At 36.1% G+C, this 19,280-nt stretch overlaps 1 protein-coding gene across 1 annotated transcript in view; it reads right to left on the minus strand.

The window, feature by feature from the left end:
* GRM4 (glutamate metabotropic receptor 4) overlaps nucleotides 1-19,280 on the minus strand; it is a 345,391-nt gene that overhangs the window by 113,947 nt on the left and 212,164 nt on the right. The window contains exon 4 of the mRNA XM_039338855.1: nucleotides 1,174-1,309. Within this exon, the coding sequence (XP_039194789.1) occupies nucleotides 1,174-1,309 (136 nt within the window). The remainder of the gene's footprint in view (nucleotides 1-1,173; nucleotides 1,310-19,280) is intronic.

Here is a 19,280-nt window from a genome sequence, read left to right on the forward strand (position 1 = left end):
TATCACCATGACATTGGGACACCACCAGTTTGGGGTGAACTTTCATCTTATCATGGTAAATATGCAACTACAATGTTTAGAATTATAAGAAAGTAAGCAATCTAGAAAATAGGTATATAAGTCCATTTGAGAAGATTGAAAAAAAATACAGTATATATGCAGGTTTGAGAATCACAACAGCTCTTATTTGTTGTATCCAGAAATACATGCATGCATACAGCTTTCTTATCTCAAAATGTTTGCATGAATCATGTGAATCAATCCTGAGAAATCATCTGGCTCAGTAGTACATGTGAACTTTCCATTGCCTGAAAAATAGGAATTTTCCAGATGCATGTAAACTATTGCCACCAGAGAGCAATCATCCAGTTTACTGCTTATTTTCAAATAGGCAAATGTTTATAAACCTGTGTTTAAAGATATTCGTCATTTATGTTGCCTGCAAAGGAAATCCCCTGATTTTGGTGGAAGGAAATAACATACAGTATTTTTTTAAAAGCTTCACAAAAAACCTATGCTATTTGATGTAAACTGATAGAAAATGTCAATTTATTTATATTTGTCAATGTACATTGATTAATAGATTAGATACTTGCAACATCAGGTGCAACTCAGAACTGCAAGATCTAAAGAAATAAACCAGAGGATTGTGTGTTTTCGGTTTTTCACTTTGTGTTATAGCTCCATTTACTCCATTGGAAAAAAGCCATATTTTGCTTTCTAGTGACTACCAGAGAATGTTGAGTATCCTTTTTAATTACTAAAGAAAAATTCCACGGAATCTGACTTCAAAATTTCCTCACACAATCACAAAAACAAAAGTGTTTTTGAAAAAGAGGCTTAGTTCTGGGAAAGAAGAGGGCTAAAAAAGAAACTCAAGGTAACCCACCTTGATTCTATTCAGTATAAGAGAGAGTGCAGAGAGAAATTCTCTCACAGGCTTTGAAAATTCTGTTATTATATCCTATATCAACAGAGTACAACTAGTCCTTTCATCGTCTGTTCTTTGACCTAGCCTACCTCAGAAATGCTGACAATATTCCACTTTATTCATTAACAAGATTCAAACTTAGCTTTCTCCCCCTCTGCGTGCCCTATTCTCCCATTCATTTTCCTTCTTTGTCTCTCTACTTTCCATCACAGTTCCTAAATCATTAATCCCTAAATTCTTACTTGATATCATCTTCATTGGCAAATATGATGACAGCTCGAGCATGGGATGTTTCCAAAAGGCGTCGAATGATCTTATCAAATTCTCCTTCTTTGGGTTCTCGGGGAATCTTGACTGATTGTGCCACACACACGCTCCCTGTGATCAGAGAAAATAGTATGATTAGAGAAGTCTTTAAACAGAAGTGCCAAACATGGATAGTTTAAAGAAAGGCATGGGACAATTTTTCCATGGCCCAAAATAACACTTTCATGTGGTTTCATCTGTGTGTTTTATCCCTGTATATAATTGTAATTTTAGTGAGGATAAAAACATGGAACCAAATTATGAAGCTAGAAGAACATGGATGTATGAACAAACTCTTCATTTATTTATTAGTGGAAAGAAAATCCTCTTGCATCTTTTATGATGTGTGCTTAAATACTCCTATGTCAAATGGCTTGGATGAAAGAATCTACACAGTGCAGTAACTATTTGGGCTTTTCTTTGAAGCTTACACATTTTGTTTATATCTGTATATGTGTATACTCTACTGTATAATAACAATAACAATAGTAATAAAGTTGGAAGGTCATCTAGTCCAACCCCCTGCTCAGGCAGGAAGCCCTATACCATTTCAGACAAATGGCTGTCCAATCTCTTCTTAAAGATTTCCAGTGTTGGAGTATTCACAGCTTCTGGAGACAGGTTGTTCCACTGATTAATTGTTCCAACTGTATAAGCTTACTTTAATTTATGTATACGATAGTATAAATATATAACACAAGTAGAAACACAAAAACACATCATAAAATTACAAAAGAATAAAATAATAATAATAATAATAAATAAATAAATAAATAAATCAGAGATACCAATCCCAATCTCAAGAATATCTATCTTCTCCAACTTGATGCCCTCCACATTACAATCTCCTAGACAGCTTATACCAAATGGACATTGTTAAGTAACTTAAGATATACTAAATTATATTATTTGATGTTAAAACCTGCTCAACTTTAAAATAATTTTGTAACTTTAAGTTATTTATGATTCCCAAGGTCTCACAACCTCCAATTTAAGAACTCTGACATACAGTAACTGACTAGGAGTATATAGGCAAAGAACTATTTGATTAGACGGAACAGAACAGAACAGAACAGAACAGAACAGAATAGAATAGAATAGAATAGAATAGAATAGAATAGAATAGAATAGAATAGAATAGAATAGAATAGAATAGAATAGAATAGAATAGAATAGAATAGAGCTGGAAGAGACCTTGGAGGTCTTCTAGTCCAGCCCCCCGCCCAAGCAGGAGAACCTATACCATCTCAGACAAGCGACTGTCCAGTCTCTTCTTAAAAACCTCCAGTGATGGAACGCCCACGCTTCTGAAGGCAAGCTATTCCACTGGTTATTTGTCCTCACTGTTAGGAACTTTCTCCTTAATTCCAGGTTGCTTCTCTCTTTTAGTTAATTTATGTTGCTATTCAAATTCAACCTTTACTTTTTTTTGTCCCTGTTAATAATTCAATGCTGAATTATTAACAGAAGCCAAAATTAACAAAAATCATCTTTGTGAGCATCTGTATTAACAGGTATCAAAAGTGCTGTAATTATGAGTGCAGAAAGGGAAAGCAAGATTCTATCATGGAAATTGTATGGCTTTCTGACTACTCTCCTATATATGGACCTTGTGCATGGATCTCTACAAAATAAAGGTTACAAATGCAGGTTTCAAGATATGTACATTTTCCAGATGGGAACTAGAAATTCATGTAATCTCCATCTCTCGTGGAGGGCTTTCCTCTACAGAAACCCACATTTAATTTATAGTTGTTTTATTACATTTAATTAAATGCTAATTGATCTCGTATACCCACATCTGTGCATGATGCTCCTTTTATAGAAAACATTTCTGTGTGGAGCTAATGTGAATTCTAGATTAAGCAACGCAATGTCCATTTCACTCCCCATTTTCATGGTCTTTTTTGTTTCAGTTTCTTTGTTTCACTACCCTTTTCTCTGAGCCTCCTCTTCCCATATCCAATAGGGTTCTGTACTACTTGAAATCCAAGTCTTCAAAAGGTGTTTCAGTGCATGTGGAAACTCAAACTTAGCATCTGACTTCAGCATCTTAAAGCAACTCTACCTTTTCCCCATAACTGTGCAACAACTTCATCCCAGGAAAGGACATAGCAACTTTAAAGTATTGCAGATAAGAGCCTTATTTGAACTCCCATGTGTTCCAAGCACCTTTTAGAAACTAAGTGTTAATTGAACTGAGCTGTACCATCTTGTTATCTACCATGTTCCCAATTCTCAGTTCAATGTCTACTGTACACACTGTGTCTGGACTTTCAATCAGTTATTTTGCACTTCTGAAACTTCATTCTAGTCCTCATAGTGGTCCAAGAGACCTAGTTTAGGTTTAGTGTCATTTTCAGCCAAAATGGCCAATAACACATAGAGGATTTCTTTACAGAGAGAATGACAAGAGGTTTCTCATAGGAGGAAGCATGATTATTCAGGCTAGCACCAACTTGAAATGGCATATTTCTCACAGTCACCAGATGATGTAAGGACAAAATCTCAGAAACCAAAGTACCTGACAGCACTATCCCAAGACCTTTTGACTGAACCTCCATTGAAAGCTGCAATGTATTTCTGCATCAGAATTCCCTGACAAGAGAATAAAAAGGATGGACAATATGTTGTCCATTTATAACTGCTTTACTGTTTATGGAAAGGCAAAAAAAAATATTGGGAGGGTCAAGCTGCCTAGCTAAATTAATTTGGCTATGGTTTCTACTACATTATTTATCCCCTCCTTTTGTTAGATCCTCTGTAGCTAGGTTACTCCTAATGTCTGTAGCCTTAGTATGATGGACCAACTTGCATAATTTTGATCCCATTCAACTATTGCTGATCTGCAATACCAGAAAATATTGTTTATCTCTCTTTTATCATACAGTGTCGTTGTCTAAGGTACAAACTCAGCATGAGAACAAAACAATAGCAACATATACTGTGATAGATTAATTTTAATACATTATTTTAAATATCTCTGCTTAAAATATTTGGCAATATTTGATATCCAAAGAGTAGAACAAGGTATATCAATAGCCAAGTTTACTGCATTTTTTTTCCTGTAGATTAGTTTGACATTTCAACCACATGTCAATGGTCCAGTTGATGAATCCAGAAAAAGAAACTCCTGGGGCATTATTTTACCAGGCATATAAACTTTACTGAATAAACCATATTGACACAGACGAAGCAAAACCAGCTCTGGTTTTCCCACACAAAAGCTAGCACAGTTAATCCCCTCCTTTCCCTATGGATCACCCACAGTCCATTACATCCACCAATCATTTCTGTTCATTTTGTTATGGGAATCAGTGAGCCAGGCTAGTCCATCTGCTCAATGTGTCCTTGGGTTGGAGCATTGCCTCAAGGAACCAAGGATGCTCAAATGCAATTCCCCCCACCCTTGCATTCCATCCCACCTCCTCCCTTTTCTTTGTCAAGCTGCAAGTGAAGCGGAATATGGGTGAAACTGTAAATCAGTCTTGACACCACAACACTAACAACCGTTAAACCTGATTTTACACAAAATACTGAGCCAACATCTAAGGTCCCCAAAAGCAGCTACACGCAGTTCTCAATTTATAATCATCATTTAGTAGTTGCTGTAAGTTACAGTAAAAAGTGACTTATGACCGTTTTTCACACTTAGAACCATTGCACAATCCCCATGGCCACGTAATCAAAATTTGGGACACTTAGCAACAGGCATGGATTTATGATGGCTGCAGTGTCCCAGGGTCAGGTGAGAACTGACAAGTAAAGTCATTGGAGAAGCCAGATTCACTTAACAATCATATTGCCATCTTAACAATTGCAGTGATTCACTTAACAACTGTGGCAAGAAAGGTCATGAAATAGGAAAAAGCTCACTTAACAACTCTCTTGCTTAGCAACAGAAATGTTGGGCTCAATTGTGGTCATAAGTCAAAGACAAACTATAATTAAAAAATTATTGGAAAGCCAAGACAGGAAGACAAAAAAAAAAAAGAAAGTATGGATGAGTAACTGATTTGATTAGCTGTTATTTAAGCCTCAACATCTGTTTGCTTCAAACCTTGCAAAAATACTACTTGCTCTTTCTCTTTGCAAACTTTCACAGACAAAAAGGGGAGAGAACAGATGAGAAAAATATTTTAACACCTTCAGAACATAATTTATAATCTCCGTTTACATAGGAAATGAGTTGGATCCTGTTTATGCAAAGGTCAGAATAATTAGCAAAGGACTGCTGTCACAGAGGCTAGTGAGGTACCAGTAAATATCCTTGAGAAACTGAGAAAGAAATATAGTAGAAAAAACACATATATACAGAAGCTGTTCTACAGACCATCATTTTCATTTCCCAAACTTCAAAAATAGGCTATTTTCAAGTCTTCACTGCTACTGATCTTGAAATATGAAGAAACAGGAATGTGCAAAATATTCTTCCTCCAGGCATACACATCTGCTGTAGTCATTCCAGGATTGGTAAATCAATTTACAGTTAATATTCCAAATTAAAAACTGAATAATTCACTGCATGTGGTGTTTTGGATGAAAAGATTGGACTATGTGCAGAACATAATGGACTGTTTCTGTTCTGGAAAATCACTGGATTAGTCCTGAAATAGCTGGGTTGTGATATTCACAGGGTCAGAATATTTTAGTTCACTGCATATTCCATTCCCATAAGATTCAGTTCTGCACATTCTAAAAGTGAACTTCATACCTTAGCCTGCGCTTTCCCCATCTGATCAGTTGGACAACATAAAAAGTGGCTTCCAAACCCATCATCCCATTTCTCTTTATGTACTGTATCTATCCATTGATATATTTATTTCCTTCTGATGCCCTCCAGTGGCCAACCTTCAAAGTCATCTTATCAGTTCCAGATGTAAATACAGAAAGTTTCCCACAGGAAGGATTCTATATAATTAATTTCAAAGTTCTAACTTAAGTCCATGTGAGCCCTTAATCATTTATAAAATTCTAAAATTTTCACCCTTTTCCTGTATATTCAAAAAACAATTCTTGCAAATCTTAAACTTGTAATTAAAACTTCTTTCTTAAAAGACTGAAGAAAAACTCAGTGAATATGATCAAATTTGCAGTTCTGAAGGCTCTTAATTTTAGAAAACAATTAAAAAAAATAAACTTCAAAGTGATTAATAAGTGTGTTTTGGTCAAATTTGTAGCCTATAAAAAGGACACATTAACAGCAATGAGCTCAATGGAATCCTGCAACTCGTAGCAAGTGATCACAAACACATCAGTTTCTGCGGTTTACTCTAGTCCACGGGTCTTCAAACTCGGTCCTTTTATGACTCATGGACTTCAACTGCCAGAATTCCTCAGCCAGGCATGCTGGCTGAGGAACTGTGGGAGTTGAAGTCCATGAATTATAAAAGGGTCAAGTTTGAAGACCCCTGCTCTACTCACACACAAAAATGTTCAGAGTACGTATGGGTGATATCAAAATCTTTTCTTTCTCTGGAGGGCTTTGGCAGTCTGGATTTTCCAAGAACAGTAGTCTTGCTATTATTCTCCTATGGTTGGACCTCATTGTAGATGGAGGAAATCAATAGAAAACAGCTAATCTGTAAAATCTATGAAGTTCTAGCACTTCAAGGGCAAATCTGAGCACAGTAGAAAGGTGGCTGGAAGGTGTAGATAAAAAGTCACAGGGCTGATCTGTAAAGTGTAATAAACCTGGTTATTACGATTATATGGAGGGGAGAAAGCCAGGCATAATTGCCAACAGCAAGGGGCAGAGGGGCTTCCTGACAATAATGACAAGGTAATTCTTAAGGAGGCCAAGAACACAGTTTGAAGTTCCTGAAAAGCATGTAAGGCCTCTGTATCAAGATAAAGTTGGAAAGCATTTGGTAGCTGGAGCATGTGATAACTGTAGGTGGCATGAAATGGTGCTACCTGAGTAGGGACACAAACTGAGTTATAAATGAATACAGCCATAGATGAAATGTCAAAGCAATTGCTTTAGTTTTTCTAACAGCAAGAGCATTGTTCTAAAATGGCATTAGTCTTTAGTCTTCTGAGTTTTTCCACCAGACTTTGGTGACAAACCAAGGACGGATAGAGATTTACATGCAAAAGCTAAAATAGTATGTGTTCCAGAAAAGCCAGAATAAAGAAAACAAAAGCTCATCTAAAGGTCTTCTATCCAAGGTTAGTAACCTGGCAAGATCAGTGCAGTGAAATCAGGACCAGAATGCTGTACATCCAGATAGTATAGGCCAGGGGTCTGCAACCTTGACAACTATAAGATTTGTAGACTTCAGCTCCCAGAATTCCTCAGGCAGCATAGCAGGCTGAGGAATTCTGGGAGCTGAAGTCTACAAGTCTTAAAGTTGTCAAGGTTGCAGACCCCAGGTATAGGCAGATATCACAGCAGAAGAAAATCTACTTTTTCCAGGAGCAATTTTTATTTTTAGGAAATATGTAGCCCTAATAATCCAATACAGGTAGTCCCCCACTTATAATTGGAACCAGAATTTCTGTTGCTAAGCAAGGCAGTTGTTAAGAGAGTCTTCTTTGCCACTATTGATAAGCGAAGCACTGTAGTGCTAAATGAATCATGTGATTCATTGTTGTGATTTAGGGCTGGCTCTAAACTCATAGCTCCAGCTTGAAGAATAGATGGCAGCTGCAGCCAGGAAGGTCTTTGCCAGTTGTGCCCATTCCTGAATCAGGACAATCATTTATGCCCTAGTCACTTCAAGAATGGACTATGTAATGTGATCTATATGGGGCTGCCCTTAAAAACCACTAGAAAACCAGGTGGGCTGGAATATGGCAGCACAAGCAGTAATGAGCATCTTACAGTGCACTTGTATGACACCACTGCTCCCCAAGCTGGATCTATATCAGCTTCCAGGTGTGATTCAAAATGCTAATTATCACCTATAAAGCCCTTCATGGCATAAAGCTTTCTTAATTTATGGACCACCTATTTCTGATTATTTCCACCTGTCAGGAAAATCTTCTTAATTAAACATGATCATCTGGAAGGACATCAGACGTGTCACTCTCTATGATGTTACCTAGATTCTAGAACAGGGGTCTTCAAATGTAAAAATACCATCAAAAAATATCCAAAATGTAATGGAAAGGATGATTAGAAATCTTTAGAAAGTTTGGGTATTAACCAATCCGAAGGCTGTTACCATATATTTAAAGATAAATATATATTCATGCACCTCTTTCATCTGAAAGTGATCCAATTTGGTAAAATATGCATCATTTATTGCACACCCAAGAGATAAAAAATGAAGGAAAGAAGATAGTGATCCCTAATGTCAACTGATTTCAGAAGCCAGTAATGATGGATAATGTGCAGACAGCCAAACTTCTTGACAAAAAAAGATAGGAGCATTGGCAAGGAAGAAGATAAAACCTTTTGATAAATTCCCCTTGAGATATTCCTTCAGGCAATTAATTTTGCCTTTGATGTGGCATAGCGCTGATCTGAGAAAATTTGAGCTTCAGGAATAAAGTTGTCACATAACCAATGAGGGGTCAGGATCTGTACTTTCCTTTTGCCCTTTCCAAATACATCAGCTTAGATCACATTTTGGGGAGTTACATAAAGAGGAGGTACTTGCAGAGGGATGGAGAGTTGTGGATGATTGTTGATGATGAGTTGTAGAGTTTCACTGTATTCTGTGATACATCCAGAGTGAAACAGCTGGTCATAAATATTTTCATCTCTTGCTGGGGCTGGATAGACTGAGTATTATATTTCAGTCATATTTCAGCAATGGTTGAGTCTCTAGCGCAAGCATGTCAAACTGCCGGCCCATGGGCCATATGCGTCACACTAAAACCGCGTCCACCCCATTGCCGGAAATGGGGAAAAAGTCGTGATACATCGCGTGACATCATGTAATGTCGCAAGTTTGATATGCCTGCTCTAGCATAACAAGAATGATTAAATGGTGATGTGTAGCTCTGCATGTCTGGGCTTTATTTAATTTCTGGACTCTGAATCTTTATGGTGCTGGAACCACCTCATTCCCAACAAACTAGATTTAGAATGTTTAGGGCATTTGTTTAAACTGCCCCCCTTCTATGCTTCAAAAAGAGGAGTTGTGGCTTCTGGTTTGATGTTGCGAAGTAACATGCGCAGAAAGACGGGGTTCCGTGTTCAATTTCACTCCACTGGGGACCCTAAAAAGGGTCAAAAGTTGCCCCAAAGAGGCAACAGAGAAGAAGGAGACCCTTGTTGATCACGGGAGGATGGCAGCCCTTCCCTTTGATCTGAGGAAGCCATCCAAAGTGGTGGGGGAAAGACTGGCTACATTCATATCAGAAGCTGCTGACAACTGAAGAAAATAAACATTAATCAGCAACTTTTGAACAATGTGGATGGATCTGGGTGAGACCCTATCCTCTCTTTATGACTTTAAGACTTTTTCCTGGGGAAAAAAAATGCCCAAAGCAAAGAATCCTTCCCGATGAGAGAGGGAAGGGGAATTTCCACCCCATTCTCTCAGGAAAAGAAAAGCAGTGAATTAATTGCTTGGAGTAAAATAGAGAAAATTACAAGATTAATTTGGAAGCAATACACATATATAACTTTGAAATTTGGGAACTAAAAGTGCTTTTAAGATTTTTTTTAAAAAGAGAGACTTAAAAACTTGTAATATAAGCTTGGATGTAAAAAAGCTGGAAGAAGGAGTCAGTGACATCTAGTGGTGAACTACAGCACTACAATTTATTGTGCCTAAAGGAAACTTGGCTAGAAGCCCAGACTCAGATAACACTTTTGTTGTTTTCAGAAAGTTTCACTTTTGAACTAGCAGTTGGAAAAAGGAAAAAAAAACCCTCTTGGGCTGCTTATCTGTGTGGCAGAGACAATAAGCTATTTGGAAACTGGCCTTCCTGGACTATGAATATAAATACTAATTGATTTTTAGAGCTGTGTCATGGAGTTATTTCCCTATAGAAGAAACATGCATTATTGGTTGAGATGATGGAATACTTTGGACTATAAACCTTTGATTGATGAACAATTTTTAATTGCTCTTCTCTCTCTGGACAGAAAGGATGTGTTTTTCATTGGGCAGAAAATTTTGAAAAATTCAAACTTTACTTATATTTGCTGAAAAGAGACTTAAAGATGGACTGATAGATTGGACATACAAATAGATTGGACACAAAAACAAAATGGATGTTCCATACTTAGTTTCAAATGGTAAAAAAAAAAATCCCTAACACCTGTCCTCAATGTCCCCAGCTTGACATACCAACAAGAAAATGTTGATGAATTTCAAAAATTCTTTCATGATAAAATCAATACAAGAGACAATTGTCTTAGCTCATGATGAGATTAAGAATAACACAAAGGAGATAAAAGAACAATTCTTTAATCTAAATCTACAAACTCAGAAAATGACTACAAAGAAGAAACTAGCAACCCAGAAAATCGAAGGAAAATCAGAGGAAGCAGATCCAAATATGGAGGACCTAAAGAAAGGAACTAACAGAGAGACTCAGACAAATAAAGAATTAGAAGATGTAGCGATAATATCAAAAATGGAAAAGATATTTTACCTGTCAAGATCTCAGAACACACTTGAGGATAAGAAAGAAGAGCTAATAGAATGGAAAATAGGAGATAGCTGTTAGGAGAATTGTGGGAAATTGGAGAAGGAGGGAGGCTATTTAATGAATATCAATGGGCTGAGCGTCCTTCCAAAAATACTTTAATCAAATTGTCTTTTTATTCCAAATAATATACACACACAAAATGGGGGGGGGAGTTGCAACTAGGCCAGGGGCAAGGAACCTTGGCTCTTTAATGACTTGTGGACTTCAACTCCCAGAATTCCTGAGACAGCATGGCTGGTTCATGAATTCTGGGTATTGAAGTCCACAAGTCATAAAAGAGCCAAGATTCCCTACCCCTGAACTAGGCACTCAGGTATGAAGTGGGCAAGTTTCAACAAAATAGGTCTAGGCTATTGACTATATTGGCTACAGTTGATGGGAGATAACATTAAAAATATCTGGAAACCACCAGATTTCAGAATAACAGAGTTGGAAGGGACCTTGGAGGTCTTCTAGTCCAACCTGCTGCTCAGGCAGAAGACCCTATATCATTCTGGACAAATGGCTATCTAATCTCTTCTTGAAAACCTCCAGTGATAGAGCACCCACAACTTCTGAAGGCAAGCCATTCCACTGATTTATTGTTCTCACTGTTAGGAAATTTCTCCTTAGTTCTTGGTTCCTTCTCTCCTTGATTATTTTCAACCCATTGTTTCTTGTCTTGCCCTCAGTGCTTTTGAGAATAGGCTGAGCTCCTCTTCTTTGTGGCAGCCCCTTAGATATTGGAACACTGCTATCATGTCATCCTCAATCCTTCTTTTCATTAAATTAGACATACCCAATTCCTGCAACCATTCTTCATATATTTGGGTTTATATGGGTTTCATTTGGGTTCAATTTACAAAGTTTACAAAGTTTAGCAGGAAAGTGGGAAGAAGGAAAGAAAGAAATGGAGCTGTCTTTCTTTTCTGCACATATTCTTCTTCAATTCCTTCAGTTTTCTACCAATATTCAAGCAAAGTTGCATTAATGCTGCCATGGTTTCTGGGGTGCCCTGATGGATTAGTTTGTCACTATTTCATCTAATATCCCCCCTCTATGAATTGGCCAATTATGTTTCTTTCATTCCAGCCCACATCCTGAGCTAACAGCTGAAACTCAGCAGCATACACCCACACTGAACACTAACCCTGTTGTTGGCAGAAAATCTTATGGCTGGCAGGCATTCACTTGACCAGATCTTCAAATTTATCTCTGAGCATGCCACAAAACTAACATAGTAGTTCAAGTCCAAGCTCTGTTTTGAATAATATAAGGGGTTATCCATTTTTCAGCTCCCTCCTTCATAAGGTTTGTTATAAATCCTGCATGGTTGATGATGGAAGCGTACTGATCACATTCACCAAGAAAGGCAGTAAATTTGGTTTTCATCCTATATATTAGGCAAGGAAGGCGATTCTCAGCATCAGAGGGGTGAAGCTATTACAGCTGCTTGAATAAAAGCTGCAGGACTTAAGCTGGAACTATCACAGGAACCACTGGGCTTTTTCTGGCCTACATGCTAGGCTTTTTCAACTGGGCAGTTTATCTCGATCACCCCCGGGGTTTTGATACTGGAGCAAGGCATTAGCAACTTGATCAGCATTTATTGGAATTGCAGGAGGTCTGTACTTGTAATTTAATTCTTGGTCTGAAGGCAACAGGTTTTTTTCCTATAGCAATGGTTGTGAGATCAAATTAAGCTGCTAGACCAGTGTTTCTCAACCTTGACAATTTTAAGGCATGTGGACTTCAACTCCATTGAAGTCCACAGCATTGGACTTCAGTGCTGGCTGTGGAATTCTGGGAGTTGGAAGTCCATATGCCTTAAAATTGTCAAGGTTGAGAAACACTGTGCTAGACTTTACAGCAAGGTTAATCAATAAATCTGGGTTCTCCAAAGCTTTAATCTATTATTCAGGAAATTATTTACTTGGCAGAAGAGTCTCAAACATGACTTTGGTTGGATTAGACTTTGTCTTGCAGACAAGAACAAAATAATATATGGAAAGTGATCACCCTCTGCAGGGTGCAAAACCTTTTCTATGGATCTGTTTCCAGAGTTTGTATCCTAATCTTGTTCCACCCGCTTTCCTGAATTAACAGATTCTTGGTGATTTACCCCCATGGCCTTTGGAACTTTGATATTTTATATAATAATCCTTACTAAACTAAAAACCACTGGTTGCCAGCAGATTCATCCCTTTTACTATGCACTCCTAATCACATTACAAATTGTAAAAAAAATATTTTAGAGGTTTCATGGCATAATATTTAAAATAATTTGATCACAAAAAGTATCAGTGGACCCAAATCAAATTTATCAGATAAAGATTAGTTCAGCTGAACTGATCCATTTAAACCATTACAACAAGCTCATCATTCTGAACATTTTCTAACTGCTATTTATTTGGTGTAATGTATCAGAATGTTTACTGTATTTAAACTGAATACAATGAATTTTTGAAAATTACAGTACATATACATAAATGAACTATAGCTATGAAAATTATTTTTCTAATTATCATTTATTTATGACTAAATAGCTATATATTTAACAGGTGACATGACTGCCAGGCTATTGTAATTATGATATTAAGATCCAGTCCCAGTTTAAAGCCGTGGGCATAGTTCACACTTCTTTAGTACTAACACTGGGTATTCAGTATGCTACTGCAAAGAATGTAGATGAAACCACTGGGCAAGGTCATTCATTGATTTGGGGACAGTATTATTAATATGTTGATGATACAGAGTTATATTTTTTGATCAAGGCATCCCAAGTGAGGTTATTGAGTTTCTACTCCAGTGCCTGGAAACGGCAGATTTTAATGAGAAATAACTTTCCCCAACTTAATCCTACCAAGACTGAGTGATAATGGATTGTGGATTATGGACATTAAGAGCTACCTAAATCTAGAAATGGAATATTAACCTTGGATGGGGTAGCATTTCCCTTTTCAAGAGTAGTGAGCAACTTGGGGGAGGGTAGTTCTTCCTGGACTCATCGCTTCTGCTCAATGAGCTTTTGTACACCTTCATCTAGTGTGCCAGTTGTACCCTTTCCCAGAGGCACTTCAGACAATAATCTGTGCCTTATTTATCTCATGGCTCAATTACTGTAATGGTCTCTACATGGGGCTGGCTTTGAAGACTACTCAGAAGCTTTAAGTAGTCCATCTAGTGGTGCCTGGTTACATGAGGAACCATTTATCTTTAGTGAACAAACCTGACCTTTAATCAGTCTTGGTTTCATTCTACATAGGTTTAAGCATAACTACACGTACAGGACAGCATCTTACATCAGAAGGTAGACATCACAATGTCCAGGGGACATCTGACTTTCCCAGGAGCATTATTCCTATCTGTGCAGCAGTACTGCAGCATCCAATCAGAAACAGAGGCAACTCAGGCAAGGAAAAACTTCAGACAAGGAAAACACAAGCTACCCCTATCTCTTATAGCAGCTTCTAAGGCAGTTTTGTGAGACAAGAAGCTGGCTACAGGATGTCACAATGTTCCTTTTATTAGGCAGTCAGCCATCTAAGTTAAGCATCTGTAGCTATCCATCTCAACACCTTGGGTTAATCCCTATGCATTGGCAAGAAAAAACTGAATGTGAAGACAAGAGAAATATGCAAGCAAGGTAATGCAGGACAGAGATAAAGAAGAGACCTGACTGGAAGTCAGGCAGCTCTGGGGATTTAGCATTTTTGGCTCTGATATATTATGTAAATCTTTTTTAATTTGGAAGCTGGTTTTTCAACTTTACATTTTAATAATTGATATCATAGTGCAACTTTTAAAAAAAGTATGAGGATTTAGCTGTGTGCACAAGAAAGAAGATAGGCTTCCTGTACATATTTTGTAAAAGCCAGCTCCAGAATTTATGTCATGCTCCAGGGTTCTTATGCTGGAGATGAAGAAATATTATTTAGAGAAAATGAAGATAGTTCCACTGCTCCCAATTTTTGGAATGACAAATAAATATGGCATAACACCTTATCTTTGCCTCCTTCTCCTTCCAAAATGGAGGAATAAAACTCAGCAAACAAACTGGGGGGGGGGGAGATGGGTAATTGTTAGAACTTGGCCTCCATAAACTTTTGAATTAAGTAGACAGAGCAAAATATTTTGAAAGCTTTCATTTTCCAAAAATGAATCACTGTGAATTATTGATCTCTGCATTCTCTTGCTGCTCTCTTCTTTGTGATAAAAGCAAAAATAGTAAAATTGGTATAAAGTGAGATTTATTCTTCCTTATCTTTCTAGACAACAAAAAGCTTCTACCTAATAAATATTATCCTCCCCTTATTCACATACTGTATCTTTTCAATTTTTCAATTTTATCTGCAGAAACTGAACCAGTTGCAAGGGGATGACCTATTTACAATTTATACAGGGACAGTCTGTCCATCCCTCCATAGAGTCCCTTCTTACCTTTGCTGAGCACTAGAAGTACTGCTGTAAGATTGCCAAGTCTCAAGTGCACCCCTCAGATTTTTGGATCAATATTCAAAGACTAAGGGCAACAAGTTAAATCTATGACTTTCAGATAGATCAGTATCCTTTAATGGCTTCTGCTAAATGTACTGTTGGGCTGCAATATAATTCTGCATAAACAGAATTTGACCTGGGAATATTTGAAAATTTAAATGAATGCATTCTCAATTTAACGTCACAATAATCAAATGATCAGAAAACAAAAAGAGAGAGAGAGATCATGTAAAGCAGACAACTGAATATAAACTAGTGGAGATTCAAGTGGAGAAGGACTTACAAGAAACATTGAACATTGAAAAGATAACTCTAAGATCACAAAATAAATTTCAGGATAAGAAAAAAGATTTGACAAAATGGATTGCTGAGCTGTTGGGAGTACCACAAGAAATGAGGAGACAAGGGATGATGAGAGAAATCTTCATTGAATATGAAGGGGCAAAATCTTTTTACAAAGACATGATGTTTGATTTGCCTACTATATCCACAACAACATTTACCAGATTATGGAAAGACTCTTTGATACAACGGAATGTATTGATTGGGAAAGATGCTTGGCAAAAGAAGAGGGCTAAAGTGAGAATTGAGGAATTAGATGATGGGGTATGTCAGAGGGAATATTTAAAAATTAAACACTTGTTTGAATATGGCTGAAAAAATTGAAAATTTTTAGTTTAAGAGGGATGAACTCTCTAAATAAGACAGTTTCTTTTTTCTTTTGTTTTTCAGTATGAGAACTATAAAAATGTGTGGGATGATTAACATAAAGGAAATGTTTTAGATATTTAAGTGTAATTGATTTTAAGAAAATTCCAATGGATAACTAAAATGGGAAAAATGTTTTGAATCGAGTTAAAAAATTAGATGATTGAATTTATTAAATGGAACATTTAAACATTAAACATAGATTTAATTATGGGTAAAAAGAACAGAAAGAATTTGGAAATAAGTGTATACTAGTTCAAGAAGGATACATATTTTAAGTAGTATATTATTATTATTTTCTTTTCTTTTTTTCTCTTTTTCTTTTTCTCTCTCACATCTTTTCTTTTTCTATGTTTTTCTTTTGGGTCTTTTTCTTACTTATTTTTTAAGATATGGAAATAGATTTTAATACTTTAATTAATTCTGGGAAAATTTTAACCAGTAGAAATGTTTTGAACATTGTAAGGAAAATAAATTTAAATAAGAATTGTAAACAGGATTTGTGATGAGGCAACCAAGATGACCAGATAGAAAAGAAGTATGATATTGATGAGATTATTATTGGTAAAAATTTTAGAAAAATCTTTATATTTAATTGTTACCTATCAAATTAATAAGAATTGTATTAATTTAGGTTGCAAAGAGAATATTATTGGAAGAAGAGAAATCAAGCGAAGTTATTATGGGGATTTTGGAATATAGAAATTAATTGTTAGTGATTACTTTGTAAATATAAACCCAGACAACATGCTGTTTACCAAATATCAAGATGTTTATATTAAAAAAAATCAATAAAATAAAGAATTTGACCTGGAAATATCTCAGTATTTATAACGGCAAAATATACCCATGGAATTATGATAAAAAGTTTCCCAAATGACTATAGAGAAACTTCCACAGAGGAATTCTAAACTGGCTTCCTAAATCCATCTCATGAATTTAATTGGTTTGCTTCACAATACAATGCCATCATTGATTTTGATTGAGACACTCAGTCATTTCTGAACTTATTTTAATAATATAGAGTGCCTTTCTATATAATTTAACCCTTCTCTAAATCCAGTTGAAATAACAGGTATTGGGGAAAAAAACTCAGCCTAAGATCTTATATATATATATATTTCTTTTAAAGTGAAAGTATGACGCTAAATACAGTACAGAAATAGGAAGCTTAGTTAAATGAACTTCATATTTCATAGGAAGTATGTACCAAATTAATTCGGGATTTTATATAGTAAGTGATTTTTGAAAGAAAAAAAAAAGCATGTAATAAAAACAAAACTTTCTGGTTATCTTTCCCATCAGTTTACCCAAACTCATATAGCCTCCTTCTTTAACATACAGAAACAATTACCAGGACAGCTGAAACATAAATATACTTCTAATATCACTCCTTGATTTGATACTAAGGTAAAAGTGTGATCTGCAGGGGATATTATCACTGTAGAAGTCTTTTCCTCAGTTTTGGAAAATATCCTGTGGGATATTTTATTTATTTTAACACCTTACATTTAGCCTACCTTGCCAAGGGCATATTATGAAATGGAACTGGAATTGCATAATACATTTCCAATAGCAAAATATTTTTGCTTTGTTTCTGATTTGGTTGAACCAAATGAATCTTAATTGTCAGTTTCTTATGCCATGCTTTTATTTTTTATTTAAATTAATACTTTAATGAAATTCAAATTTCTATCAGCTAAGCCAGGAAAAAACAAATAAAATAAAATTCACACTTGTTCTATGCTCTTAGTCACAATGGTTAAAGGATTCTCAAACTGTAGTCATATAGCTTTTCCAAAGAAAAACTAATGATGGCTCCACAAATACATTTAAACATAAAGTAGTGCTCCTAATTTGAGTGGCTGTTCCAGTCTGCAGATTGGGAATAGGAAGTTCCTATTTGTTACAGAAAAATGATGAGAGAAAGAAGAAAGCTAGATTAACTCCATTCATAAATGAGATTTGCATATTTAACTCTAACAAGTGGCTTTGGCATTTTACTTCTCTGAATAAACCACAATATCCAGAAAGGAAGGAAGGAAATTTAGTAGAATGAAAATTCTAAGCTAACTGATTATTGAGAATTGCAAATTGTCAAGGTATTGATTTAACAGCTAACCAGCTTATGTAATGTAAGATATAAGAAGTAATGATGGGATTGACTCAGCAGGGTCTGTGTCTCTTTAAGAGCCTTTGTGTAAAGGGAAGGCTCTGCTGATGTGTTCTCTCTCTTCTGTTTCCTGCTGTAACTGCTGTGTGTTGGAGACTGCTGTATTAACACATGTATGTATATTGTTCCTGGTGTATGATATTGTAGATAGAGTAAGATAAACCACCATTTAATACAGATCACTGTTTACTATGTTTACTCCTGTGTTATCTCAGTGCAATAAGACTGTGCATGCTCTGACACAAATGTTTTCAGTTGCCAAAGAAAACATATTGTTTTATACAAACACAACATTACACATGTATCCAAAACCTGTAACATATTTTAAGGCTGTGAATACTTTGACAGTGATTACATCAACCCCTTCTTTTCAATCAGCAGGTGCCCCTGCATTAAGAGTTGTATTAATTTTAAATAAGTGGATTGTCAAAGCAATAATATCCCATATTAACAGCGTTGACATGGATTCTTTAAAGGAGCATAAACTAAAAAGCATTTGTTCCAAATCTTTTTCAAAGAGTGCATAACCCCGCACTTTTCTGTTATTAGTCTTCTACACAGTTCAGAACAGACTCAGCATGCTTTCTATGAAAAAATCTCACCCTTATAATATTTTAGCATCACTCTTTCCCAGAATCATTTTCCTTGTTGTTATTCGCCTAGTAATTGGGCATCAACTAAAATTCCAGAGCAGTCTAAATGTAAGAGACGTGGCCCAGAATCAGATCACAAAATTAACACCCTGATTCTGGATGCTTTCTACACAATAAGAAAAACATGGCCTTGAAGCCAAAGAAAATTATAGCCTTAGTTTTCCTCATTTTTGACAGAAACTGGAAGCAGACCTGTCCAAAATTACCACTCTGACCCCTAATAGGAATGAATTACATACTAGTATTATTTCTCCCCTAAGGAGAAAAGAAAGTAGGAGATAAAAGACAATGGGCCTACTTTTTAAACAGATGGGAGAGCCAAGGCTCTCCCCTCTTACATGGGTTGCATGACTGTTCAAGGAACTACCAAAAACCATCCTGAAGCTTCTTTGCAAAAATCCTTGGCTTGGTTGAGAGC

Source organism: Crotalus tigris, unplaced genomic scaffold, assembly GCF_016545835.1.
Source record: "Crotalus tigris isolate CLP2741 ecotype Arizona unplaced genomic scaffold, ASM1654583v1 scf7180000017550.10884619, whole genome shotgun sequence".
NCBI classification, from domain to species: domain Eukaryota; kingdom Metazoa; phylum Chordata; class Lepidosauria; order Squamata; family Viperidae; genus Crotalus; species Crotalus tigris.